The 20,891-nt window shown below is 33.7% G+C and overlaps 2 protein-coding genes across 2 annotated transcripts; one reads left to right on the top strand and one right to left on the bottom strand.

The window, feature by feature from the left end:
* The first annotated feature begins 2,865 nt into the window (after window positions 1-2,865).
* On the top strand, window positions 2,866-4,936 carry LOC111883247 (2-Cys peroxiredoxin BAS1, chloroplastic). The gene is made up of 7 exons (XM_023879584.2): window positions 2,866-3,172; window positions 3,519-3,590; window positions 3,688-3,769; window positions 3,859-3,938; window positions 4,048-4,173; window positions 4,258-4,371; window positions 4,663-4,936. Exons 1-7 carry the CDS (start codon window positions 2,972-2,974, stop codon window positions 4,777-4,779), a joined length of 792 nt encoding a protein of 263 aa, XP_023735352.1. The 5' UTR covers window positions 2,866-2,971; the 3' UTR covers window positions 4,780-4,936.
* Window positions 4,937-9,254: 4,318 nt separating this feature from the next.
* On the bottom strand, window positions 9,255-9,524 carry LOC111883250 (uncharacterized). The gene has a single exon (XM_023879586.2). It carries the CDS (start codon window positions 9,522-9,524, stop codon window positions 9,255-9,257), a length of 270 nt encoding a protein of 89 aa, XP_023735354.2.
* Window positions 9,525-20,891: the final 11,367 nt, after the last annotated feature.

Genomic DNA, 20,891 nt, shown 5'->3' with positions numbered 1-20,891 from the left:
GGACTTCGGTCCGATGCAGAGGGCAAGGCCCTGGTTAGTTCCAGACTCCGGTCCGATGCAGTTAGTTCCGGACTTCGATCCGATGCAGAGGGCAAGGCCCTGGTTAGTTCCGGACTCCGGTTCGATGCAGTTTCCGGACTTCGGTCCGATGCAGAGGGCAAGGCCCTGGTTAGTTTCCGGACTTCGGTCCAATGCAGTGGGCAAGGCCAAGTAAATGCTTTATATGTTATTGTATGGTATGTGGTAGTTCGGGGGAGCTCACTAAGCTTCGTGCTTACGGTTTTCAATTTTGGTTTCAGGTACTCAGTTTTCAAAAGAAGAGCTCGGGAAGATTGCAGTGCACACACCATTTGTTCAGCCTGGGATGTTTATACTATGATATACTTAACAGTTGTATGATATTTTGAGATACATAATTTTATATGAGGTTTATCGACTATGGTTTTTTATTATTAAATTAAACGAAATTTTCAGACTGTGTTTTTGGGATGTTACAATATGGTTATCGGTGTGGCGTGGGTATTTTGGGGGTAACTCACTAATCTTTTGGGCTTCCAGTTTCAGTTTGTTGTTTCAGGCTCAGCGGATGGCCGCAGGAAGGCGAAGGCGTGACCATACACTTCCTCGATTGATGATTATGATTTCTGGGAACTATGATGTTTAAACTATTTTGAAAACTAATTGTAATAATTGAATTGTTTTAAATGATTTAAAAAGTTTTAAATTGGCTCACACTTGTGGTGCTTGCTTCCAAGAGATCAACAAAGAGGATTTCTAGTTGTTTGCTATAACAACTAAAATGTATGTAACCCTAAACCTTCTCTTTAGTAATTTTAAAATTACCTATGGTTTCTAGTGTTTTTATTTTGATGTTCTTACTTATAGGTTCAATAGAGAAAACATAGATCTTGTTTTAGGTTGTACGCACACTTCATAGTTTTAATTTTGTTTTGTTATGCCTAAAACCCATAAGTGGTATCAGAGCTTTTGGTTTGTTTTTAGTTGAATTTGCTATAATTGTTGAATTTGATCAAATTAGGGATTATGTAAATTAAATCCTAAAAGGCTTAAAATTTTGAAATTATGGTTAGGGTTTTGAAACCCTAATCTTCCTCCCCAAGTTTCGAAATTAGGGTTAGGGTTTTCAAACCATAACCTTCCTCCCCAAGCAATTTCGAAAATTATAGGTTATTAGGGTTTTTCAAATTTTGGTAATTATCATTTTAATTGCCTAAAAAGAGATAATTAAAATTGGAATAAATCCTCTACCCTATATTTTCGAAAATTTAGAAGGTAAAGATTATGATTAAATTATTTGATTAATTTAATTAGATAATCCTTATTTGATAGTAGTATAATACATTTAATTAGATGTTAATTAATAGATAAATATTAAATCAATTGGTTTATATTTGAATATTAATTAATTGTTTATTAATTTCGAAAATTTAAATGGAATAAACCTAGTATTTTGAAAAGATTAAAGTACACCTTATATATTTCATGATAATGTGTATCTCATAAATTATCATTGTTGATGAAGCGTGTGTGGTTTAGTATCACATCAATTGAGATGATAAATGACAACGAGGTTACCAAACATATTTTCATGGTTATTCACATCTTGTTTGTGATCCTCGATATCTCAGTCACAAATATAATAATATAATCTGAGATTAAATATATCATTTAATAGTTTCAATGAATCTCAAAAGATCTAGGAATTTCCTATCGGTTGAAACCGCTTTTTAAAACACTGCATTGGATTTCAGATCTATTCTTAAAAGTTCAAAAAGTTGATCCGATATTCTGAAATGTCAGCCCAAAATATACTTTTTTGTAAGATTTGTTTTTTCTCTGTCTGTCTGAAATACCATTCTAAACTATATATATATATATATATATATATATATATATATATATATATATATATATATATATATATATATATATATATATATATAGGGATGAGCTTTGGAACCAGACCGGTTCGGAACCGGAACCGGTTTTCGTTTATTATAAGAACCGGGAACCGGACCGCTGGTTCTAGCGCCGGTTCCGGTTCCGGTCCCGACTTCATATGAGTGAGTTATTCACATTTTAAAAGCGGGGACAGATTCCAAAAAAATAAAAAATGCTGAAACAGAAAAAACGCAGCATTGATATGTTGTCTTCCGGGGTCTATAACTGATTCAATATCTAACCAAAATATGTGTTTTTATAGTCTAAAATGAACTACAAACATCAAATTACATGCTGGAAAAAAAAATTAAGTAATTCCGACGTCATATGAATGAGTTATACACATTTAAAAAATGGGACATATTCAAAAAAATAAAAAAATAATGCTGAAATAAAAAAACGCAACATCGATATGCTTTCTTTCGGGGCATGTGTCTGATTCAATATCTAACCAAAACATATGTTTGTACCGTAAAAAATAAATTACAAACTCCAAATTACATGTTGGAAAAAAAATCAAATAATTTCGACTTCATATGAGCGAGTTACGTGCATTTTAAAAAATGAAAAAAATGTTAAACCGGTTCCGGTTCTTAGAACCGGGACCGGTTTTCATAAAAATGGAGAACCGGTAACCGGACCTATTACCAATTCCGGTTCCGGTTCGGTTCCGGTCCGGTCCGGTTCCGGCGGTTCTAATGTTCATATATATATATATATATATATATATATATATATATATATATATATATATATATATATATATATATATATATATATAACTTACATTATGATCACATTACTCAATATCCCTTTAAAATTACATAAAAATAAAAATAATTAGAATAAAGGCAACGAAACATTTTAGTCCCCTTACCTATCCCTACTAACCAACCAAGCTAACCCCCACAAAACCCCTATCTTCATTTATCGCTCATCACCTCTCCACCTTAAAACCAAACCCCAACAATCCACACTCAGATAACACACAACACCACCAAACCCAACAATGGCTTCCTCATCTGCTTCGGCAGCTCTTCTTTCTTCTCCAAACCCTAGGCCCTCCTCTTCCATTTCCCCCAAATCTAAGCTCTCTCAAACCCTCTCATTCTCCAGCTCTGCATCCTTCAGTTTCCAATCTAAATCCCTCCGCTCCTCCCTCTCCCTCCGCCCTTCTACCTCCCGCCGAAATGGGTTCGTCGTCAAAGCTGTAAGTAGCTCACAATCTCCATTAATTCTATACCAGACCAATGTTTTGTCATTTGTGGATTTACAAGGTTGCGTAATTTTGCGTATTTTCACATAAACAGTTACAGTTCCTGGTTGCGTTGTCGATTCATGTTAATGTATGTTATTTAGATGAATTTTTTTTGTATTACTTGTAATTGACACTATGTTCTATAACACCATTATATCGATAACTAAATTTTCTTATCATGTGCTCGATAATTATGAAAGTGGATGTATGCCAATTGGATCTGAAAGATATATAATCAAAATTTGTAGATAACAGATTTCCTTTTCTCAAATTCTGGAATGTATTTTGGTGTTTACAGGGACTCCCACTAGTCGGAAATGTTGCACCAGATTTTGAAGCCGAAGCTGTTTTTGATCAAGAATTCATCAACGTAACTAAATCGACTCATATCATTGATCATTGATTGTATAATATATATAAATAAAATCCCAGATTTCATAACTTTGTAAGAAATTTATGAATTACAGGTTAAGCTCTCTGACTACATTGGCAAGAAATATGTCATTCTCTTTTTCTACCCTCTCGATTTCACTTTCGTTTGTCCAACAGGTGATTTTCACTTTCACTTTCACTTTCGCATTACTTTTTAAACATAATTTGATCCAATTTTTTTTCCTAATTATGTGTTTATTATGTAGAAATCACTGCATTCAGTGATAGACATGCGGAATTTGAAAAGATAAACACTGAAATATTGGGTGTTTCAGTAGACAGTGTGGTAAATTCTTATTCTTTCTTTACCCTGTTATTTTTTTTAATACAAATATTTTGAAGTATTATATTACATTATGAATTTATGATTTATGATTCTATTTTTTTTTTTTCAGTTCTCTCATCTTGCATGGGTTCAAACAGATAGAAAATCTGGTGGACTTGGTGATTTGAATTATCCTTTGGTTTCTGATGTGACAAAATCGATTTCAAAAGCTTTTAATGTGTTGATTGAAGATCAGGTACACATTGATATATTCTTTTATTTGTTATTTGTTAATCTTTAAAACCATTTTTACACTGATTTTTTTTGTTTGATTTTTTAGGGAATTGCATTGAGAGGACTTTTCATTATTGACAAAGAAGGTGTCATTCAACACTCGACTATTAACAATCTTGCAATTGGTCGTAGCGTTGATGAAACTTTGAGAACACTTCAGGTAACAACTACGGGTTATTACTGAATAACCGGCCACTTGCCATTATTGGCTACTGGTAATAACCATGGCTACCGGTTATTACTGAATAACCAGCCACCGGTTATTATTGGCTACCGGTAATAACCATGACTACTGGTTATTACCGGTTATTGGTAATAACCATGTCTTTTGGTTATTACTAGCCATAGGTTATTGGTAATAACCATGGCTCTGATTATTACGGCCTACTGGTAATAACTATGCCGCTTATATTATTGATTACTGGTAAATTGGGTATGGGTTGTACTGTAGGCATTGCAATTTGTACAAGAGAACCCGGATGAGGTATGCCCGGCGGGATGGAAGCCAGGGGAGAAGTCGATGAAGCCGGACCCGAAGCTAAGCAAAGAATATTTTGCAGCGGTATAGAAAAATAATTAGAAAATGGGTTTTGTTTTTATATTATGAAAAATTGAATTTTGGGAGAATTTTCATTTCCATTGAGCAAGAAAATTCAAAACTATTGTGTTTTAATTTTATTACATACGTTTATATATATATATATATGCGTAAGTTAGAGTGTGTACTTTCAACCCTTATTTCATTTCCACTTAATTTCTTATGCATAATGTATGTGGGATGAAAAAGATGACTATATCAATTTGAAATAATTTGAAACATTGGTATATATAATATATGTATAAGTAATTAAAAGTAATAGTATATTATCACTATCAACTTAAAAAGTAAAAAGGTAGTAAAACCTTTATATAAAGTAGTAATATTTTAAAAAGTTGTAGTCATAAAAGCTAGTAATGCAATAAACTTGCCATGTAAACATTTTCCGCATTTATAATGTTTATCCCGATCAAACATGCTCATGTTTCGAATTTGTTGTCTAAAAAAATATTTATGTTTATAAATTATAATCATATTTTCATTTTTTATAAAAAAGTGGTCAAACATTAAAATTTTGTGAATAAGGAGTACTTTGCAAAATATACATAAAATTCAATACATTTAGAAAAAACATCATAAATGGTCTCTGTGGTTACCCAAAATCTGAAGTTTAGTCCCTGTGGTTTAAAAACCTCATAGATGGTCCCTGTATTTTCAAAACTTTTGATGTTTGGTCATTTTTGCTAATTCCGTTAAGTTTGTCCGTTAACTAAAAGGTATTTTCGTCATTTCACAACCACATGGACCATTTATGATGTTTTCTCGTATTTAAAAAAAAGAAAAAATTAAACATAATTAAATATATAAATGGTCTCTCTCTCTCTCTCTCTCTCTCTCTCTCTCTCTCTCTCTCTCTCTCTCTCTCTCTCTCTCTCTCTCTCTCTCTCTCTCTCTCTCTCTCTCTCTCTCTCCTCTCTCCTCTCTCTCTCTCTCTCTCTCTTATAAACACAAGCACCAAAATCTACAACACCATAAATCTCCCAACTTTTGATGTATGGTTCAAGAATGAGTATATGCTCCTTATTTCCAGCTTTTTTACTCTTACAAAAATGGATTAGTGTTGATTTACCCTAGAAAACAAAGACATTCGACCATTTATTACATAAGAAATACAATCTCTGTTTTAATTTTCAACATCTCTCTTTTTTTTTTTTTTTTTTTTTTTTTTTTTTTTTCAGCTTATTGAAATCAATTACTTAGGGTTCTAGAAACATAATGAATATCCCAAAAACAAAACCTGATGATAATCCCAAAAACAAACCATAAAAATCCCAAAAAATCAAATTAACGCCCTGTAAAGTAGGAAGAACAACGATCATCACCATGATGTCGATGAATAAGAGCGAAATAAGATGGAGGAATCGATTGCACCTCTTTAATATGCCTCTCTCTGAAAACGAAATCGAAGCTGACACCCACATCCCATACCTTATATCCACTTCTCCCCTTTCGCCATGATGTCATTGATTTCCCCTATTATAGGCTTGATCTATAGTTTCTTCGTGTTTGTTTCTATTTTGTCTGAGGGTTTTAGATCAGAGGATTTTCCAAATTCGATGAATGGTGGGTTTTCCGTTCTAGTTGCAGGTTTGAGGCAACAGTTTCCTATGGTGATGGTGGTTTGAGTTGCATGTTTCAGAACAAGAACAAAGGAAGGAGAGGTGGAGTATATGGTGTTTTTGCGCTTCAGAACATAGTAGATGAATGATGGGTTTTTCGATCTGGTGTAGGTGATTAGAAGGCATCACGGGGATGGAGAGTTATAAAGATCTCCCTAGTTCTTGAGGTCAACGAGAGAGAGAGAGAGAGAGAGAGAGAGAGAGAGAGAGAGAGAGAGAGAGAGAGAGAGAGAGAGAGAGAGAGAGAGAGAGAGAGAGAGAGAGAGAAAGCTTTTATATATTTAATTATGTTTAATTTTTTTCTTTTTTAAAAAAATACGAGAAAACATCATAAATGGTCCATGTGGTTGTGAAATGACGAAAACACCCTTCAGTTAACAGGCAAACTTAACGGAGTTAGCAAAAAGAACCAAACATCAAAAGTTTTGAAAACATAGGGACCATCTTTGAGGTTTTTAAACCACGTGGACTAAACTTCAGATTTTGGGTAACCACATGGACCATTTATGATGTTTTTTCATACATTTATGATGCAAACTATATCAATACTTTAATAACAACATAGTTTAAAGTTTGAACTAATTATAGCATTTTACTTTAAAATGTTTAAAACTATGAAGTTATACTCTCACAGACTTTAAAAGATTCATGTATTTATTATCCTTAATCATATCTTATATGATTTAAAAATGTTATGATCCAAAAATTGTTATGAACTAAAGCCTTTGTGAAAAAATTTTGATTTGGTTGAAAACAATATGATCCAAAATATTATGATCTATAATTTGTTATGATCAAAAACCTATTATGATCCAAAAACAGATCGTTAAACTGAGTTTAATTATCCAAAACACTATAATGCTCTAATTTTATAGAAAAATATGTTATGATCCTAAACACCATAACAATCCAATTTTATCAATTTATTATCTAAACATTTTATCATCCAATGCTACAAATAATAAATGATTTTATCTAATCCGAATGTATAAAAAATCAATGACATCATTCAAGTATGTTACCATTCATAACTCTATAATGCTCCAATTCCAACTATTTTACGATTCAAACATGTAATAAACCATGAATTTATCAAAGTAAGGAGTTGATAGCAAGAAAAACCTAAAAATTAAAGACCCTAAAAACTTTTAACTTCAACAACTTTGAATCATGACAAATACACCTAACTCAACCTTAACAACAAGGCAACTTGAAAACCTTGATAAACTTTTCACTTGAGAAGATATTTGATCAAAGATTAGACATTAAAAACCTTGCAAATGATGGTGTTCCACCAGTATTAGCTATTGACTTTAATCCTCAAGGACGATTGGATGAGCATCTTTAAGTATTGCTATTGTAACGTTTCAAAAGTTACAATAAATTTGAACTTTTAAAAATTTATTTATGTAATAGAAAATAGGAATCGTTTCACCATTTAACCAAAACATTTATATCTAACCAAAAACAATCATAACAATAAAATCCAACTATGTTTCAAAAACCAACGGTCAAAAGCAATGAATAAAATAAGTCAAATCAACATCCAAAATAAAACATCCGGTCGCACCCATGTGTAAAGTCATGCATTGCCTATCATTCTACCATTGCTGGTAGATCCTGAAATAGTTGTTTATATGGAAAAGGTAAGCACAAAATTTAATAAATTTCAATACAACACCACACAACAGTAACATGTACTTTACATCTACCCCACACACACGTATAACAAGATGCCATCGACTTGTAATCTAAACACACAATTTGGGTAAACAAACAATACAAAACACTTACAATTAAGATCTTTGATAAGGGGCATTTACTAGCTCAGGACACATACGAACCGACACTTACTACTCATCTTATCATTATCTTGATTTATATTATTTAAAATGTTATTATCCAAAGTGTTATGAACTAAAAGTCCATATGGAAAACATTTTTTGATTTGAAGATGATTTGTTTCTAAAATATTATGATTCAAAATGTTTACGATCTTTATGTTATCTCATCCAAATATTATGAATAAAAAATGTTATAATTCTTAATATATTATCTCTTATAATTCAAATCTTTTATAACCTTTAATTTTAAGATTCAAACTGAATTAATGCTCTAAAAACTAAAAAAAAAGTAGGAAAAAAGCACAAAGATACACTAAAATTGTAGTGTATGGGTGTTTGATTGTATCCTTAAGTTCCTATTTTGTTCGACTGAAGTGAGTCACATACGATCACGTCATATCCAATGATTTTTTTAATGTTTGTGCCATTATATATATATATATATATATATATATATATATATATATATATATATATATATATATTCAATCAAGAACATTTTTAATCGCAAGAACATTTGAGAACAAATTTGGACTACACAATTTTCTTAATTAATATTATAAGATAATATTCATATAAATCAAAAAATAGTTACAAACAAATAAAAAACCCACTAACTAACACCACTCACCATCCAACCAACACCACCCATCACTAACCATCACCACCAACCACCACCCACCACCACTCACTACCACCAACCACCACTCGCTACCACCACCCACCTACCCACCACAACCACCACCTACCACCACTACCAGTCACCACTACTCACCATCACCACCCAACCACCACCACCACGCACCTCCACCATCCATCACCATCACCACCACCTGCCACCACCACCACCAATCACCACCCAAGCACCACCACCCACCTCCACCACCCATCGTCATCACCCAACCAACACCACCCACCACCACTACTTACCACCCATCACAACCACCCACAACCACCACCCATCACTACCCACCACCAACAATCAACACCCACCACCTATCACTACCCACCACCCACCTCCACCCACCCACCATAACCGCCACCCACCATCATCACCACCCAACCACCACCACCTGTCACCACCACCCACACCCACCCACCAAAACAACCACCCATCATTATCACCACGACTCGCAACCACCCACCCACCACTACCACCCATCACCACCACCCGCCGCCACCAGCCCCAACCCCACCTACAAAAACCACCACCTGTCACCACCAACCACCACCATCCACCAATCACCACCATCCATCACCACCCGCCTCCACCACCCATCACCACCACCACCACCAACCCCACCCACCACCACCACCCATTACCACCCGCCACCAGCCCCAACCCCACCTATAAATGCTTGCAGGAAAATCGAGATAACCGCCTATCAATGTCTGAGGTGGTGAAAGAACTTGAAAAATCATTGAAATCTAATGTGAAGGGGGTGGAAGGGCTAAGAACCTCACTTGATGCAATTAGATTTGCTACAAATAACTTTAGTGATGTAATAGAGCAGGGAGGATATCACACGGTGTACATAGGAGAACTTTCTAATTCCAAGGGATGCAATGTTGTTATCGTATAGCGGCTTAGTCCTATTGTGGGCTCACATGGAGAAAACTTTTATAAAGATGTTGCATCGATTTATAGTTATAACCACAAGAATGTCATTCCTCTTTTAGGATTTTGTCAAGAGGCGAGTGAAAGGATTGTTATTTTTGAGCATATGGTTAATGGAAGTCTTAAATGGCATGTGAAAAACAATGGTCTAACTTGGAAACAAAGGTTAAAGATATGCATTGATGCTTCACATGGGCTAAATCACATTCATAGTGGTCTTGATACCCAACATTCAATTCATGGTGATATAAAAAGCAGTATCATTCTACTAAATAATGACACGGCAACTGTTATTTCTGATTTCATCATACCTAAAGGTGTAGGCACATTAGGCTATTATGATCCACTGTATGCAACTACATGCATTTTAACGCAGAAATAAGACGTTTATTCTTTTGGTGTTGTTTTATTTGAAGTCTTATGTGGGAGATTTGCAATTGAAAGATTAAAAACCGATGAGAAACGATTATTCCATGGTGGTGAAGATGCTCAAGTGATATTTCTTTCATAGTTGGCTGCACAATGCTTCAAAAACAAAAGAGTAGAAGATATTATCTTTCATGATATAAAGGGACAAATTGATGCAAAATCATTGGTTATTTTTTCAACAATCGCCTATCGATGTTTGCAAGAAAATCTAGAGGATAGGCCAACAATGGCTGAGGTTGTAATAGAACTTGAGAAAGCTGTTGAATATCAAGTAAGTTCCTTCATATTTTCTTAGGAAGTTCTTCTTATGATTTAGTAATTCTCATAGCTTTAGGAAGTAAATTTGTGTGATTCTCATTTGTGTACACAGGATGAGTGGGAATGGGAGCAAAAGCTACCTACAGATTATGAGAAATTAATCCATATGTCAAAATATCCATTATCCAATATAAGCACCAAGAAGAATCTCTATACCTCCTTTATTCAAGAATTTTCCTTCACAAGGAAAAAATGGTGATTCAATATATTTAATTATTTTTTGTTATTGTATGCATTTTGCCTATTACTAAGAAAACTAATGAGAAAATCACATTTGTAACAGTGGTTTTCAATAAGCATGGATGGAGTAAAAAATTGTTGGATCAATGTCTAAGTCCATAACTATAATTGGTGAGACTTGACCCGACCCGGCATGGTTCATTTGGGTTGCATGGCATCATGCATTTGGATAGACTATAATGAGAGAAATAACACTTAAGGTTGGTTAATATATTATAAGTTCAAATATATTAATAAGATTATTTAATTAGTATTGATCAAAAATTAATCTAGGATTAATTAAGTGGTCAAAAGAAGACTAATTAAATATATGGGTTGATTGTGTAAATCATCCATACTTCTATAGTAGGCTAATGCTCCATGGATTGTCAAGTTGGGTTAAAACCCATAAGATGCTCCATGGTTTATTCGTACCCATGGATCATGGAAATGAAAGGCCATGACAATTAGGGTTTGCATGGTGTAACCCTAACTATATAATGATTTTATTCTTGGAGAAAATTGGCCACTATGGATATAGAAAGGGCTAGCCGATTTTATGAAGTGTTCAAATTTCTCTCAAGTCATTCCATGTGTATTTGGTGTTGTGTGAACCATTTGAGGTGTCACACTTGGGGCACTAGGCACTAAAGCTTCATGAATACATTCTACATCAAAGAGGTATGTAATTCTAACTTGATATATTCATTTGAATCAGTGTTATTATGCTAGTTAGGATGAATACCTTGGAAAGTTCATATTTGCATGTGTATTAGAGAAAACATAGATTCAAGGTATTTAGGGTTGCATGTACACTTAGGAGTGTTAGAATGCTCAAAACCCAGCAGTGGTATCAGAGCCTAGGCTTGCTTTCTCTTATACTTGATGCAAATGTGTTTTTTCAAAGGTGAATCTGTCCAGAACATAAAACTCGACGAGTTTATGCCAAAAACTCGACGAGTTCTTCATGTTGGGCATGAACTCGACGAGTTTTGGGTGCTGACAACTTGTTGTTTGCTGTTTTGACTGGAATTGGACTAGGAACATTACCCTAAGCTGTTTTTGGACTTATAAACTTGTTTTGATGTGGTAATGTTCATGCTAATCCAATTTCAAAGATAATTGTCAATAGATTCATGTTCTGTATTAGTTTAAAGGTTATGTTAATTACATGAAAAATTTTGATGTGAATTATCTTTGTTCATATGAGTTGCTTAGATTAATAGATAAATTAATGGATTATGTGTTTTCAATCCATTTTAATCTAAGAGTTGATTCTAAAATGTGTTTTTGTAACTTGTCCTCAAGATATATGAAAAGTCACATTTAAGTTTCATAAAACTCATAAAAGTTGGCAATGGTTACAAAAAATGAAGAGTCTTGTCCTCAAGTTATGGAGGCTCAAGTTTTGGAATTTGAAAAGTATTCACTTATGCATACTTTAATTCCAAGTTAGCCCTTAGAATTTTAAAAGTTAAAATTCAACCCTTATACTTTATAATATTATAAGTTAATAATATATATATATATATATATATATATATATATATATATATATATATATATATATATATATGTATGTATGTATGTATAAGAGTAAAGTCAGTCTTACCGTTAGTAGGCCTCATTCACGAAGCCGGTCTATTGGGGGGGGGGGGGGTACAAGGTTACTGCCTATAAAATGACAGTTTAACGGGTGTCCACTCTCACCCACCGCTTCCTTGACTGGTGGAGGGTCATTAGCCGAATGGGTAGGACAAGAACTATAATTCTCCCTTCATTAAAAGTATTAATGATAAATACTAAGTAACTAAACCTTTTATAAATACCCAATCTTAGTTACTTAGGAAAAAGTGAATAAGGTGTTAATCCATGAAATTACACTTTGCACTTTGCTTAAGTCGTTAGTGGAGCGTGTGTGGTTAACCAGCACACTAACCTGGAGTTAACAAGGTAGGCAAAGGGTAACTTAATATTTATCATGGTATCGGTGGAGCGTGTGTGGTTAACCGACACATCGATTAAGGGGTAAATATTAAGGGTACCAAGTATATTTGCTTGGATACTTCACACCTTGTTTTGTGATCCTCGACATCCCAGTCACAAAACCTGAAGGGCACACTCGAGATTGAAACATGCCATTGAAAAGTTCAATGAATCTCAAAAGATCTATGAGTTTCAAATCCAATTAAAACCTAATAATACATTTCGTTTATCTTGGTGGAAATTGGTGAATCATCATTCACCTACCTTCAAATATTCTATAGCTTGGATTTCCGTATCCCTCTTCCAAGTTATAAAGTATTGTGTTGGGTCCTAGCCTTAATATTTCATATTGGGTGTTATATTAAGGACTTTAAATCAACTACCTTGAATATCTCCCAAAAAAAGATGTCTGGTTTAGACATTTATGATCTTCCCAAATCTCTTGAAACAAGTTTTTCTAAATGAAGATGATGTCCCATGGAAATCATACTTCTTTCACCTCCTCCAATTATTCTCCCTAACCCACAAGTTCTTGAAAAGTTAAAGGTCACCCTATTCGCAAGCAAAGGTCTATGTGTGATCACATCTTGGAGATGTAGTCATATATTGACAAGCCGGGAGAGTTGGATGTCAAAGTCTTGAGAAATTTGGTGGTTCAATCACCTTCTAAGTCACATAGTGAGTTCCTTTGGGACTCCTATCAAACAGACTATGACAAGACCCTTAATGATCTTATCTATTTGCTAAGATCAACTTCCAAAACTTTATGAACATTGACAATGTGACATTGGATATCCAGTAAAGCTCTCTCTTCCCATTGGAAAGGGATTGGCCATAGTCAACTCGGTTGACCAAATGCTAAAAAGAGAGGCTAAGTTTGAGATAGTCCCATTATCAAGGGTCCATTGCCAAAGGAAGGGGCATTGGTTGCGAAGCTGCCAATTTACCTAAGGGTATTAAAGTCAATAAGTTTGACTCCACTTCAGGTAAAGTCCACTATCTAACTCTGTTAAGTTTTTATTCTGAGATTCTTGATACATGATGTGACTGGGTCACATGGTGATGTTTTAAGAATCAAAGAAAAATGAAGGAACTTAAAGAAAGAATATGTTGAATCTGATCGCGTAGATAGATTTCTATCGCATAGTTTGAAGATCGGATTATTGAGCTACTTCTTAGGAGTTATGAGATATTGCTTAGGAATAGATAACAACAAGTTTTCATATGGATGGTAAGGATAAGTTTTTCCGCAAAGTTTTAAAATAAAAGGAAACTTTTGATTTTATTTATTTTATGTATCCTTACAATGGCGTTTGTGAAAATTGTTGCTTATAAGATTCCACTGATAATAATATTGGAAAGTGAATTTGATTCTTTCATTTGTGATAATGTCTAAATTTACCAAATAAGGAAAGATCCTCATCACCCAAGTTTCAATTGAACCGAAACTTGGAATCATGCAAGTTGTATAGCATGATGAATGAGAATTTTTCATCTTGGAGAATTTTTCATACAAGTCTTAGAGTCATACTCCAAGATTGTAACTTGAGTGACATGTCTTAAAGAAGGTTTAAAATACTTGTCAAATGTAAGAGTAACACTTTTCTACTCTTGTACATTTGAAATTGGTAAGTTGTGATGTTTTGGATAAAACAAAGACCAACTTAGGCCAATTGTGTGAAGTGTTTGTCTTGATTAGAATCCACACCATCTCTTGAATATCTGACAAGAAAGTCTTATATGTCAAGAGGACAGTGGGAGTCTTAAAGGTCTTGAAAGTCTCAAGAACTAATCAAGAATAAAACCTGAAGTTCTTCACTAGCACAAGACTTGAGGTTTATAACCTATCGTGTTGACATATTCTGTGCCCATTCCAATTAAACTTGGCTTTGCATATGAGTTCTTAGAGTTCTTAATTGGTTGCACAACAACTTGGAAGCAATGGCAGTCCCTTGAACTGCCAGATGGCAAGAATTTAAGATTGAGTTCAGTCCATATGAGTTTGAATTTGTCATTATCCTTGTCTTGTGATTATGGTTTTGACAATTCACATGGATAAGAAAACATACACCATTAAATCTAAGTGTCATAAGGCTTCTCTCCGATTCTTGAAAATGATGGTGAGGAAACACTTTCACTAAGTAGATTTTAGATAGATAACAATTGTGATATTTGCATTCTCAAAGTAGTTAGTGGAGCGTGTGTGGTTTACCGACACACTAACATGGACTTGTGAGAAGTGGCAAAGGTCTAAACAATCGAGACTATGATTACGACATCCCTTTTCATAGTTCTTAAAATTTTTTAGACACACCTGTGAGCTATCTAAGATAAGGTGTATAATTATGATAAAGTTTTATCAAAGTAATCTAGTATCAGAAATCAGAACTTTGGTAAGAAAGTCAATAAAGTATTGATTTTTAGAAGTCCAACTGATTTCTGAGTACATGTCAAAGCTAGTGGGAGCATAAGTGTTATGCTAATAATCATCATGTTAGTGGGAGCATGATAATTATGATAAAGGTTGCAAGTTAGCAATGTTAATTATAGAAAACAAAAGGTTTCAATTGGGAAAAAGTTGTTTTGCTATAATTAAGGGAGAGGAAATTATACTTCATCTCAAATCTAAAAGCTTAGATTGAAGTTTTAATCGCATTTAGTCAAGGATATATATATGAATTTCATGTTGGAATGGCTCAACATAATAAAATTCTATATATGGGTCCATTATTTGCGTTCTAAAAATTCGATTATGATTACGACATCCCTTTTCATAATCTGAATTATGAGAACTTGGCAAATTGAAATGGAAATATTATAGCAAAAGACTGGTTTAGTCTTTATGTGAGACATCTTGAATCGTGTCCCATATGCTTAGGATATAGGATCGATTACATGTGCTATATTCATCATTTCTAACATTTTCCAAATGCTTGGGGCATTAAGAAGGGAAAAGGTCTAGAATTGGATATGACTAAAATGATTAAACAATTGTTGAGGACAATCTAAGGTTTACCAAAGATTGGTTGCTCAAGGACAGTTGGAAGTATAATGTTAACTCTGGAAGGACCATATTGACATAATCTGTAAGGAGACAACTCTTGTTCAGAAGTGATAGTCAAAATGGAATATGGAAATGTTTCAAAGTTAGAAATTATTCAATTTGTGTAAGATTAGAAAACTTAATGCAAGAAGGATGTTTCCAAGGAGCTGATCTCCTTTGGAATGCTCTGTAATGGTTGTTGTCAAGTCTTTCTGACTTTGTGCATAATCATTACAAGAGTATCAATGCATATAAGTTTAGAATCTAACAGATTTTAGTAAAAGGCATGAATTTGGAATTCTTGCATTTGTAGTAAGGATTTGGGACTGTGAAAAGAGGATCATTGGAGTTATCTTCAATTGATCTGATTCACAAAGTAAAGATCATAGACAAGCATAGTATGCATACTTGGTGTATGGCACGACTAGTGTTTAGAGAACATAGTGTACATGCTTGGAGCATGGGACAACTACTGTTTTAAATTCAAGAATAAAGTTGATAGCTGAAACAGTATACAATGAATAATGTGTAATCATATGGTGATAAATAAAAGGTGTTTTATTTATGTTCATAGGTTTTGATACCATTTTAGATTCAATTATTCTTGTGTTTCATTTTGCATGTTTTGACTTCCAGAATAAACTATGTTATTCTTCCGGAATGACTAAGTTATTCAAACCATCCACAATCGGTCATATGTTGGAAGTAGATATGAATCAAGATTGTCATGGGTTGGCTTGTAGAGGTCTGGGATGTCGAACAAATGGCTACAACACTCATGAGTGCTCATAAGTTATGAGTATTGGATTCAACCCGCGATCATTTGAATCACTTCATGGATTTTATCACGAGTGATCATGAGACGATAATATCTTATATTATTCAAACCTAGAGATATGAGTTGTAATTATGAGTTGGTTGTACATCGATTGCACGAAAACGCATTGGTAACTCGATGTTATAAAACGTGCCTTTGTGTATGATTCAACAAGTCGTAGAACAAGCCATATGAGTCAAAGTTTATCCATTCCTTTTTACCTTTAGGATAAAAGCGATATCTGTGGGCCCCTCGATGATTTGGTGATGACAAATGTAAGTGCTCGGCCGGGCCAGGACTGATTTGGTTTGTTCAATTAGTTAGTCGTCATAAATCTGAAATCGGGAAACAACAAATGGATAGAGAGAATGATTGTAATCCATGTCTCAGTCCATATGATATCTAGAATGGACGAATATATGATCCTTTATCTAATGGACAAGTCATTGACAAAGGTCAGAGTTCATCAGAAGCTTTTGAGAGCTACGATTTCCAGTTGGTTCTTGAAGTCATATGTAATAATAGTTTTAGACTTATCCAAGTGGGAGACTGTTGGATTAATGTCTAAGTCCATAACTATAATTGGTGAGACTTGACTCGACCCGACATGGTCTATTTGGGTTGCATGGCATCATGCATTTAGATAGACTATAATGAGAGAAATAACACTTAAGGTTGGTTAATATATTATAAGTTCAAATATATTAATAAGATTATTTAATTAGTATTGATCAAAAATTAATCTAGGATTAATTAAGTGATCAAAAGAAGACTAATTAAATATATGGGTTGATTGTGTAAATCATCCATACTTATATAGTGGGCTAATGCTCCATGGATTGTCCAGTTGGGCTAAAACCCATAAGATGCCCCATGGATGCTCCATGGTGTATTTGTACACATGGATCATGGAAATGAAAGGCCATGACAATTAGCGTTTACATGGTGAAACCTTAACTATATAATGATCTTATTCTTGGAGAAAATTGGCCACTATGGATATAGAAAGGGCTAGCCGATTTTATGAAGTGTTCCAATTTCTCTCAAGTCATTCCATGTGTATTTGGTGTTGTGTGAATCATTTGAGGTGTCACACTTGGGGCACTAGGCACTAAAGCTTCATGAAGACATTCTACATCAAAGAGGTATGTAATTCTAACTTGATATATTCATTTGAATCAGTGTTATTATGCTAGTTAGGATGAATACCTTGGAAAGTTCATATTTGCATGTATAATAGAGAAAACATAGATCCAAAGTATTTAGGGTTGCATTTACACTTAGGAGTGTTAGAATGCTCAAAACCTAACAAAAATGTAGTGATATTAGCAACAAATTTTTCTTTCAAAAATGTGAAGTGGAGATCTATACGAAAATCCAGGTCTCTCTCTTTCTCATTAATGAGGTTCCACTTAGGCTATGTTTGACGTATTAGCTGAAAAGCTAACTGATAGCTGAAAAGCTAGCTGTTAAATAAAAAGCTAGCTGATAAAAAATAACGTGTGGTAAAACTAACTGAAAAATATGAAATGACATAAAAGGACATTTAAAAGAATGTGTTTTTATAATTAATTAAGGGGTATATTTGGAAAATTAAAAAAAAGCTTTTAAAAAGCTAGTCTAAGTAGTTTTTTTTAAAAAGCTAGCTTATAAGCTACTTTTTGACTTGCTAAACATGAAAACTTAAAAAAACTCGAAAAATAAGCTAGTTTTTCAGCTAGTTGAGGCGTACCAAAAGGTTAGAACACTAGGGAGAATAGATTATTATTCTTATTCTTATTCTTATTCTTATTCTTATTATTATTCTTATTCTTATTATTCTTATTCTTATTATTATTATTATTATTATTACTACTTTTCAAAATGCTTACTATAATCGTATATTGTTTTTCATGTTTTAATATATATTTGTTTATGTAGGTTTGCAAAGGTTTCAAAGATATCCGATATCTCAAATCTCAACATCCAAATCAACACAAAAACTTAACTTTTAACTCCCAAGATCATGTATGGAGCTTACCTAGTGTTCAAGTTTTATGATCGAAGAAAGGTTTCAAATCGACCATTATACGTGAATCTAAAATACAAGAAGTCAGGTGAAACCTTAAATGCATTTTTTTGCTGAGTAGAGACCTGGAAACAATTGGTTGACAATTGAGTTGATTCGATTTTGGAATAACAAGGAGACCATTGAATTTGATGTTATGTTAGAAAGCTTTTATCGTTATGATTGTGGTAGTTTGGGTATTTTTGTTGAAGGAATAGAGTTTCATGCCATTAACAGTGTAAGTTACAGAAGGTGTGCATCTATCTTCAATGTGTACCTCATTTGTTTTTATTTGTGTATATGTAAGGAAAAGATGAATGAAATAATTCTATGACGTGTTCATGCAATTATCTGTAGGTGGATTGTAAAGATAACGAAGTCATCAATGATGAAAGCAACATAGAACACTTGAAACCATATTCAGACATGAATTCAGTTAAACAAATGGCAACTGATTGTCAAGAAATAATTAACAGGTCTGAAAACAGTATCTGAAACACCTCTAAAGAGGAGATCTACTTCCATGTTTTCAAGGGAATTCTTATCGACAAGGGTGAAAAGGTTTGATTATTCTTTTTTTGTTTGCATCTACAAAAACTAGGTAACACCATACAAATATTTATCATATTAACTTATGATATGAACATATATTTTCACTTAGCAAATGGACTAGAAAGAAATGCCATATGTTGCCTGCAAAAGCAGTTATATATGATTATTCAGATACGAAGTGCTACAGAAGTGCAAGTCAAATAGAATTAAAAGGAAAAAGGAAAGGAAATTAAGAATGAAAAAAGGGGATCGCCAACCACTACTAACATAAAGAAACCAAAAAAAAAAAAAACGAAAAAAAAACAAAATAACTCAAAAAAACAAAGTCATTTTCTACTAGGTATAAGTGAATAATTAGAAGTTATGTTTCGTAATGAATTGGAAACATGTACATATACGAGATGTGATGTAATTGGATATGTTACAACAATAGAATACCACTATTTCTCTCTGTAACTATAATTGAAATAGTAAATAAACATGTGAGGAAATATACATAATAAATTAAATACGGATCTGGGTTATGTATTGATAGGCTCCCGAAAGATGGACGATCTGTAAAGAAGTCCAATGTTGGATGTAAGTGTATGAAACCTACGGTTGAGCAACAATTTAGTTAATGCATCTGCAAGCCGATTGTCACCACTGATATGAGCGACACGAATGGAGCTGTCTTAAACCTTTTCTTGAACAAAATGAAACTCAAGAGCCGTCTTCAACCTTTTCTAGAAAAAAATGAAAATCAAGAGCTATATGTTTCATCCTTGAATGGAAAACCGGGTTGGCAGAGTAATGAGTAACACTCAGATTATTATCACTGTATATAGTTGGGATGCCATTGGATTTGTAACCAAGTTCATGAGGGTAAATAAATTATCCATTGTACTTCAGTAGTAGTGGAGGAAGCTACAACTCTAAATTCCGCTTTAGTGGAGGATCGTACTAAAGTAGGTTGTCGTTTAGAACTCCAGGCTATTGGATTGGACCCAAGGTAGCCAATGTATATGTTGGTGTTGTGATAGGTTTGTTTATCACTTGCCCAACCGACATCAATGAAGGCATGCAAGTGTAATGGTGAGTTACATCTAATAAGAAGACCATGATGAATAGTACCGTGTAAGTATCTTAGCAATATTTTGAGAGCAATCCAATGAATTTTGGTAGGATGATGCATGAATTGGGAGAGTTTATTTACAACAAAAGAAACATAAGGACGTGTAAGTGAAAAATATTGTAGAGAACCGACGAAAGATTGGTAATATGTGGGGCTAGATAGAGGTGTGCGATCGTTGATAGTGGATTGGAGAGAATTTAGCATCTAGGTGGTGATTGGCTTATAATCATTCATTTTAGCCTTTGTGAGAAGATCAAGAATATATTTAGTTTGAGATAGGAAAAGACCATCAGAGCGGGGAAGGATTTTGACTACAAGGAAGTAAGAGAGAGTGCCTAGGTCTTTTAAGGAGATTCGATTGGCAAGGGAGATGATGAAGGAGGATATATGTGAATAATTAGGGTTGGTGATAATAATATCATCAACATAGACATGAATGTATATAGAAGATGTGTTTGAACGGTGAACAAAAAGAG

The sequence above is a fragment of the Lactuca sativa genome, chromosome 6 (genome assembly GCF_002870075.4).
Source record: "Lactuca sativa cultivar Salinas chromosome 6, Lsat_Salinas_v11, whole genome shotgun sequence".
Classification (NCBI taxonomy): domain Eukaryota; kingdom Viridiplantae; phylum Streptophyta; class Magnoliopsida; order Asterales; family Asteraceae; genus Lactuca; species Lactuca sativa.
The sequence above is the reverse complement of the archived record's forward strand: the minus strand, read 5'-3'. Positions and strand labels throughout refer to the sequence as shown.

What these genes read in the sequence shown, in the direction of transcription:
- LOC111883247 (XM_023879584.2), top strand. Translation starts at nt 2,972, where the DNA reads ATGGCTTCCTCATCTGCTTCGGCAGCTCTTCTTTCTTCTCCAAACCCT. An exon ending in ATGGGTTCGTCGTCAAAGCT is followed by an intron (nt 3,173 to 3,518) that starts GTAAGTAGCTCA and finishes TGGTGTTTACAG; the next exon opens with GGACTCCCACTAGTCGGAAA. An exon ending in ATGTGTTGATTGAAGATCAG is followed by an intron (nt 4,174 to 4,257) that starts GTACACATTGAT and finishes TTGATTTTTTAG; the next exon opens with GGAATTGCATTGAGAGGACT.
- LOC111883250 (XM_023879586.2), bottom strand. Translation starts at nt 9,524, where the DNA reads ATGGTGGTGATTGGTGGATGGTGGTGGTTGGTGGTGACAGGTGGTGGT.